Here is an 8,190-nt window from a genome sequence, read left to right as displayed (position 1 = left end):
AGACCAAATACACACACACACACACACACACACACACACACACACACATCTTTTTTTTTTTAAGATTTCATTTTTAAGTGATCTCTACACCCTGGGGCTCAAACTTACAACCCTAACCGAGATCAAGAGTCGCATGCTCTACCAACTGAGCCAGCGAGGCGCCCCCAAATATATATTTCTTATTACAAGTCACATTTTCACTGAGGCTAAAAGTAGCTTCCATGTGGGATTTGGGTGAAGGATTAAAGAAGATACATGTAAGAGCCTCACCCCGATGGCCTCCAGCGCCGTTCTCATCTTTTTTTTTTAATGTTTATTTATTTTTGAAAGAGAGACAGAGCATGAGTGGGAGAGGAGCAGAGAGAGAGAGAGAGAGAGAGAGGAAGACACAGAATCAAGCTGTGAGATCATGACCTGAGCCGAAGTTGGGTGCTTAACCGACTGAGCCACCCAGGCGCCCCAAGGGCCATTCTTACCACGACCACAGTCTCAGGAATCTCAATAAACCAAGACAGGAAGGTCTGCACTTTCCAGAGACATACACAGATACCATCGACACCACAGCAGCTTGAAATGGGCCACTATGCCAAAAAAAAAAAAAAAAAAAAAAAAGTGCAAAAACTGCATCCGCAGGGGCCATGCATCGGATTTAACAACAAAAAGCTTTTCGGAGTGCCTGGGTGGCTCAGCCCGCTGCGGATTCTGTGTCTCCCTCTCTCTCTGCCCCTCCCCTGCTCTGTCCCTCTGTCTGTCAAAAATAAATAAACATTAAAGAAAAAAAAAGAAAACGGAAGTGTTGCTTCTATGATAACAGAATTCTATCGCTAAGATTTTTAGAGGAAATCTTACCTCTAATGCTAATCTTACCTGGGTATTGTTTGTATAATGAAAATATCTTGGCCACGAACAGATTCTTTTATTTCAACTCTTGTTTCTGAAAAATAAAAAAAAGTCCAATAGTTTAGGGAAAGCACTTCGTGATACACTAATGGGGCAGCACATGGACGGAGTCAAGATGAAATCTAAATCAACACTTCACCTAGCGCACCAAAATAAGTCTGCAAGAGATCTCAGAATGACAAGCATCCATATAAAAATAGTGAAGCTGAAGGGAAAAAAAAACCCAAAAATACGCTAAAAGGCAAAAAAGTAACACAAACAGATCCACATAAAATCTCGGGGTCCAAAAAAGCAAACCCATCACCGAAATAAAGACAGGACGCCTGGGGAAAAGTAAAGAGGCCAAAAGTTAACTGCCTTCTTCCCACAAATGCGGAGGCCTCGGGCCCTGTCCTGAGGTCCCCAAGTGGAAGACCTGGACCAAGTAGGCGAGGACTGATCCAGGAGAGACAACGCAACGCCAAAGGCTGGGAGACTTTTCAGGCTAATGTGACAGAAAGAGACCAAGAGATGGGGCGCCCAGCTGGCTCAGTAGGTAGAACACACGGCTCTTGATCTCAGGGTCGAGAGTTCGAGCCCCATGTTGAACATGAAGCCTGCTTAAAAACAACAACAGCAAAATACAAAGACCCAGAGAGCGAATAGTGGGGTTGGTTAAACCACCTTCTCGTCCTCAGGTGCTTCATCTCAGGAGCTTCCCAGATGCCATCACCATAAATTAAAATTGTCACTGCTAAACAGACTAGCTCGTCTATCTGCTTTCAGCTTTAGGTTTTTGAATACCAGTATCTCCTGACTTGTCTTGATGGTAGATGAAGTTTTTAAAGTCACCAAGTAGAAAGTTACGAAGTGCGGGGGCGCCTGGCTGGCGCAGTCGAGCGCGCGACGCTTGACTTCAGGGTCGTGAGTTTGAGCCCCACGTGGGGCGTTGAGATTACTGAAATAAATAAAACTTTTAAAAAAAGTTACTAAGGGGCACAGTGACTCTTGATCTCAGCTCAGGTCATGATATCACAGTTCATGAGTTCGAGCCCCATGTCAGGTTCCGCGCTGATAGCGCGAAGCCTGCTTAGGATTCTGTCTCTCCCTCTCTCTCTGCCCCTTCCCCACTTGTTCTCTCTCTCAAAATAAATTAATAAACTTAAAAAAAAACAATAAATTAATAAACTTAAAAAAAACCCAAGTTTCTAAGTGTGGAAGCGGGATGAAGGATATCTGGGGGTTAACATATTTTTTAAATGCTTATTTATTTTTGGGGCGCCTGGGTGGCACAGTCGGTTAAGCGTCCGACTTCAGCCAGGTCACGATCTCGCGGTCTGTGAGTTCGAGCCCCGCGTCAGGCTCTGGGCTGATGGCTCGGAGCCTGGAGCCTGTTTCCGATTCTGTGTCTCCCTCTCTCTCTGCCCCTCCCCCGTTCATGCTCTGTCTCTCTCTGTCCCAAAAATAAATAAAAAACGTTGAAAAAAAAAAAATTTAAATGCTTATTTATTTTTAAGAGACAGAGAGACAGAGTGCAAATGAGGGAGGGGCCGAGAAACAGGGAGTCACAGAATCCGAAGCAGGCTCCAGGCTCCGAGCTGTCAGCACAGAGCCCGACACAGGGCTTGAACTGTGAGATCACGACCTGAGCCGAAGTCAGACGTTTAATCGACTGAGCCACCCAGGCGCCCCGGTTCCAAATTATTTTACGTTAACTTGTCTTCACAGGGCATTGTACAGCCTGAAGTACACAGCCCCACTAGATTTACGATGCAGCACTCCTAGGACACGGGCGATCAGCAAAGTGCTTTGAAGCATTATCATTTAATGTCACAATTTTCCATGGAAACTCAGAGGGCAGCAAAAATGGGTTACCAACCCAGGATGAGAGTCTACAAGAGAACTGAGAAAAAAAATTAGGCTGAAAGAACTCAAAGCTGGGTTTGTTTGGTTTGTTTTTTATTTTTACTTATCTATTTATTTATTTAAATTTTTTTTTACATTTATTTATTTCTGAGAGACAGAGAGACAGAGCACAAGTAAGGGAGGGGCAGAAAGAGAGGGAGACACAGAATCCGAAGCAGGCTCCAGGCTCTGAGCCGTCAGCACAGAGCCTGATACGGGGCTCGAACTCACGAACAGTAAAATCATGACCTGAGCTGAAGTTAAGACGCTCAACCGACTGAGCCACCCAGGCGCCCCTGGTTTGTTTTTTAATTTTTTTTTTTTTTTTTTTACATTTATTCATTTTTGAGAGGCAGAGAGACACTGCACAAGTGGGGAGGGGCAGAGAGAAGAGACAGAATCCAAAGCAGGCTCCAGGCTCTGTGCAGACGGACATGGGGCTCAAACTCAAACCGCGTGAGATCATGACTTGAGCCAAAGTCGGACGTCAAAACTGTTTTTTTTAAAAAGTCATTACTACCTGGTACCAGATTGCTCTAGATGCCATTTGATGACATAAGGAGACACAGATGTAAAGGGCATTTAGCAAACATAGCCCAATATAGGAGAGAAAACATATTCTTTACATCTCTCCTTTTTTCACTGTGAAATGACAAGACAGTCACATTATCCTGGAAACAGGGGAAGGAGACTTTAAGAAAGAGAACAAAGAAAGAAAGATTTAGAGGCAAGTAGTGAATGATCTTAAAGAAAAATGTTTTCATGTTACACGGGAATAGCATCAGCCTTTTAAAAACATGTCAGTTGAAGGGCTGCTGGGTGGCTCAGTTAAGTGTCCAACACAGGTCATGATCTCACGGTTCATGAGTTCAAGCCCCACGTCGGGCTCTGTGCTGACAGTGTGGGGCCTGCTTAGCAATCTGTTTTCCTCTCTCTGCTCCTCCCCCACTTACACGTGCTCTTTCTTCCTAAAAAAGGGAAAAAAAAATAGACCAACGATTGATTTTGGCTCAAGTCATGATCTCATGTTTCCTGAGTTCAAGCCCCATGTCAGACTCTGCACTGAAGCATGAAGCCCGCTTGGAATTCTCTCTCTCTCCCTCTGTTCTTCCCCCTCTTGCTCTCTCTCAAAAATAAACAAACATTAAAAAAAAAACAACCCACGTCCGTTGACTAAACATAGTTTAGAGAACAAAGGATGTTTAAGAAATCATTTTCACTTACCTCCATTGGTCTCTTGATAGACCACAGATTTCCCCAATTCCGCACCAAGACGCCTATGGGGGGGGGAGGGGAGGTAAAGGCAATAAGCTCTTTAAAAAAAAAAAACTTCAGTTCCTATGTGTATGTTTAACAAAAAGGCTAAAATAACTAGACTAGCATTCTTTCCCCAAAACCCAGAAAAGTTCAGAAAGTTTAATGCATTAAGAACCACACACCCTCCACTGTTCCACAAGCAGCTTCAAGGGCCCACCATTTTGTAACACGCTGCTCTACCGGGGGGGGGGGGGGGGGGGGGGAGAGGGGAATCCACAGCCAAAGTTTAATGTCTAGTTCATTGTTTTCTGAACAACGGTCTTGGAAAACCATTCCCAAACAGACACGTGGCTACCGACACCGATTCCAAAACCACGAGTCACAGGTAAATGCAATGGCCAAAAGCGAATAGACTTCGGTGCCATTAACCAAATGCAGTGTGAATGTTGCTTGGCATCCTGATTAGAATAAACTAGGCACAAAAAGCCATTTTTGACACAGGGGAGGGAACTATGAACAAGGGCTTGATACTAAATGATATTAAGGAATTAATGATGTCATAGGTTTTGCTTTTTTTTTTTTAAAGGATTTTTATGTAATCTCTATACCCTCTGTGGGGTTCGAACTCACAGCCCCGAGATCAAGAATTACACGCTCCACTGACTGAGCCAGTCAGGTGCCCCGTCATGGGTTTTCCTGGTTATCAGGTAGCATTACCACTTTAGTGAGTGAAATGCTATGATGTGAGGGGGGAATCTGTTTAGAAATACTCCAGCCGCGCACGCAGGACAGCGAGGAAGGCCGCTGGGTAGAGGAGGTTGTGGCTTTCCGGGGCTTTGAGGAAACGTCAGACGCGAGGCCTTCTGGCCAAGTGTCTGAGAGTTTAGACTGTTGGAGGATTCTTACATCCTAGCGGGCTGCAGCCTTCTCTCCAGGTTGCTGCGGCGGAACCAAGAAAGAAGGCATAGGCAAAGTTCTACAGAAATTATGATTCCCTGAGAGATTCTGAGGTGAAGACGGCTGGTGCCTCTCGGGGTGCAAAGTGGTTTTGGAATGTAAAGAATTTCTTCGGGTTGGGTTGCATGGAAGTTTGCACTGACCTGGGTTTCCTAACTATGAAACACGGATATTGGGGTATGAAATAGTTTCTCTTGATAAGCAAACAACTAACAAATACTGTGCACAGTATAAATAAATAGAATTATTCCAGTCAAGTCTACAATAGGATATTATTCAGCCTTAAAAAGGAATGAAATTCTGATACATGCTATCATATAGATGAACCCTGAAAAAATGATTCTAAGTAAAAGAAGTCAGACACAAAAAGACAAATATTGCATGATTGCATTTATAAGAGGTACTTAAGAAGAGGCAAATTCAGACACAGAAAGGAGAACAGAAATGACCAGGGATTGGAAGGGAAGGGATCGGGGAGTTAGTGTTTTAAGGGTATGGAGTTTCTGTTCCGGATGATGAAAAAGTTCTGGAAATGGATACTGGTGACAGCTACACAACACTGTAGATGTATTTACTGAGTTGTACTGAGTTGTACGCTTAAAATGGTTAAATGGTGTGGTGCTGGGGTGGCTCAGCTGGTTAAGCGTCTGACCTCAGCTCACATCATGATCTCGTGGTTTGTGGGTTCGAGCCCCGCGTTGGGGCTGACAGCTCACAGCCTGGAGCCTTCTTTGGATTCTGTGTCTCCCTTGCTCTCTGCCCCTCCCCTGTTCGCACTCTGTCTCCATCTCTCTCTCAAAAACTGAAAAAACATTAAAAATATTTTCAAAAAAAGGTTAAATAAATGGTACATTTTAAGTTATGTACATTTTACTGTAATTAAAAAAAAAAAAAAAATCCTTGGGGGGTACCTGGCTGGCTCAGTCGGTACAGCAAGCAACTCTTGACCTCCGGGTCATGAGTTCAAGTCCCACATTGGGTATAGAGCTTAGTTCACATATTTTTTTTTTTAAAGTTTATTTATTTTGAGAGACAGAGAGAGCATGTGTGCAGGAGCAGGGGAGGGGCAGAGAGGGAGAGAATCCCAAGCAGGATCCCTACCATCAGCATGGAGCCTGATGTGGGGCTTGAACTCATGAACCCTGAGATTATTATCTGAGCCAAAATCGAGAGCCAGATGCTTAACCGACTGAGCCACCCAGGCATCCCTAGAGCTTAGTTTAAAAAAAAAAAGAAGAATCTAGCCCCCCCAAAAGTGAGAGATAGGTAAAGTAAATGAAATAAGACTAACAAAAAGTTGTTAAATTGAAGCTAGATGAAGGGGGTTAATTATAACACGTATGTAACTTACACACATCCTGGGAATCGAGCACACCTAACTTTTCTACTGATTCAAGTGTATAACCAAAAGTGTTTGAAAATCCCTGCTTGGAAGTTCAGATCCAAAAGCAGTCATGGAAATAAAATATCCTAACGTCAGGGACCTTCACACTTTGCTCAGTGGTAAAAGCCTTTTTTCTTTCTTTTTTTTTTTTTAATTTTTTTTTTAACGTTTTTATTTATTTTTGAGACAGAGAGAGACAGAGCATGAACGGGGGAGGGTCAGAGAGAGGGAGACACAGATTCTGAAACAGGCTCCAGGCTCTGAGCTGTCAGCACAGAGCCCGACGCGGGGCTCGAACCCACGGACAGTGAGATCGTGACCTGAGCCGAAGTCGGACGCTTAACCGACTGAGCCACCCAGGCGCCCCTAAAAGCCTTTTTTCAAATAAAGTCTTACTCAGAAACTCAACATACGAAACAGATAAAGGAAGTATTTACAAATATTATTTACAGTAATTTAAAACATTTCTGGGGGTGCCTGGGTGTCTTCAGTCGGTTGAGCGTCCGACTTCGGCTCAGGTCATGATCTCGTAGTTGACGAGTTCGAGCCCCGCGTGGGGCTCCGTGCTGACAGCTCAGAGCCTGGAGCCTGCTTTGGATTCTGTCTTCCTCTCTCTCTGCCCCTCCCCCACTCATGTTCCGTCTCTCTCTGTCTCAAAAATAAATATAACCATTAAAAAAAATTTTTTTTAATAAAAAAATAAAAATAAAACACTTCTGGGGGCGCCTGGCTGGCTCAGTCTGAAGAGCATGGGACTCTTGATCCCAATTAGGGTCGTGAGGTTGAGACCCACATTGGGGGTAGTGATTACATGAAAATTAAAATCTTTAAGTATTTCTGGAACAAGGCAGAGAAGAACCTATCATTAAAACAAAAAAGCAAAACCACTGACCTTTTAAATGTGCCCTCCTCCATCTGCTTTCTCTCAGCAAGGTCACTGTGGTGAATTTGACCCAAAACAAACGTGAGCTTTATATTTAAAGTTAGCATTTTAGTTGGCCTCAAAAAGCCAACATTTATCAGGGGTTAGAAACAGAAACTAGGAAGTAGAGAGGATTTACTCTTCTAATCTCACTTCAAACCCCCAACTGAAAAGAAAATAGGCATCGCCGAGAAAATAGGACTGAAGTTTCCCTTCGACATTTCCATCTAGAATCCAAAATTATATCCTTGCAATTATTCATCAACTCTGAAAAATCCAGAGAAACTCTAATGTAAAACTGTTTCAAGATATAAAGATGACTTTAAACGTTAAAAAAAGCAAGCTATTCATTTTATGCCTTAGGTTTGTAACAAGTTTATCTGCAAAGGGTTCCGAAGGCTCTTCCTTTGCATTAGAGCTCTGGGACTCTCCAAGAGCCAACTAGAAAGAGTTATTATTCCGAGGGCCACTGTGAGCCTCTGCTCAGCTACAAGCTTTATCTACATGATTTTGTTCCTGCTCGCGATGTTCCTGCCCGGTAGATAACAACGCCGTCCCTATCTTACCGATGGAATTCAGGAAAATCAAGTCTCTTGCCCAGGGCCACAGGGTTAGTAAGTGGCAAGACTGGGGAAAGACATCTCAGAGCTGTCAGACCCCAGAAGCCACTTGAGATCACCGGCTTCCTTGGGTTAAAAACACACGGAAAGGCAAAGAGCTCCTTTCAAATGACTGCTCGAATCCAAAGCTCACTTAAGAAAATACGGTTAGACTTATTTCTTTCTTCTTCTTTTTTTTTTTTTCGGTTAGACTTATTTTTATCAGCAACTCTGACAAATCTGCTCCCCTGGAGTTGTCCTGTCCTCGCTGCTCTCTCCGCCACCCC

The 8,190-nt window shown here is 43.7% G+C and overlaps 1 protein-coding gene across 1 annotated transcript in view; it reads right to left on the bottom strand.

The window, feature by feature from the left end:
• The window catches only part of PRPSAP1 (phosphoribosyl pyrophosphate synthetase associated protein 1), a 26,278-nt gene extending 18,094 nt beyond the window's left edge, over positions 1–8,184 (bottom strand). Inside the window, exons 1-3 of the mRNA XM_049635666.1 lie at positions 7,275–8,184; positions 4,009–4,061; positions 868–934 (exon numbers count right to left, since the gene is read on the bottom strand). Coding sequence (XP_049491623.1) covers positions 868–934; positions 4,009–4,061; positions 7,275–7,372 — 218 coding nt within the window. The 5' untranslated portion in view covers positions 7,373–8,184. The remainder of the gene's footprint in view (positions 1–867; positions 935–4,008; positions 4,062–7,274) is intronic.
• Between the last annotated feature and the right edge of the window lie 6 nt (positions 8,185–8,190).

Source organism: Panthera uncia, chromosome E1 (genome assembly GCF_023721935.1).
Source record: "Panthera uncia isolate 11264 chromosome E1, Puncia_PCG_1.0, whole genome shotgun sequence".
Lineage (NCBI taxonomy): Eukaryota > Metazoa > Chordata > Mammalia > Carnivora > Felidae > Panthera > Panthera uncia.
This window is presented reverse-complemented; position numbering and strand designations above follow the sequence as displayed.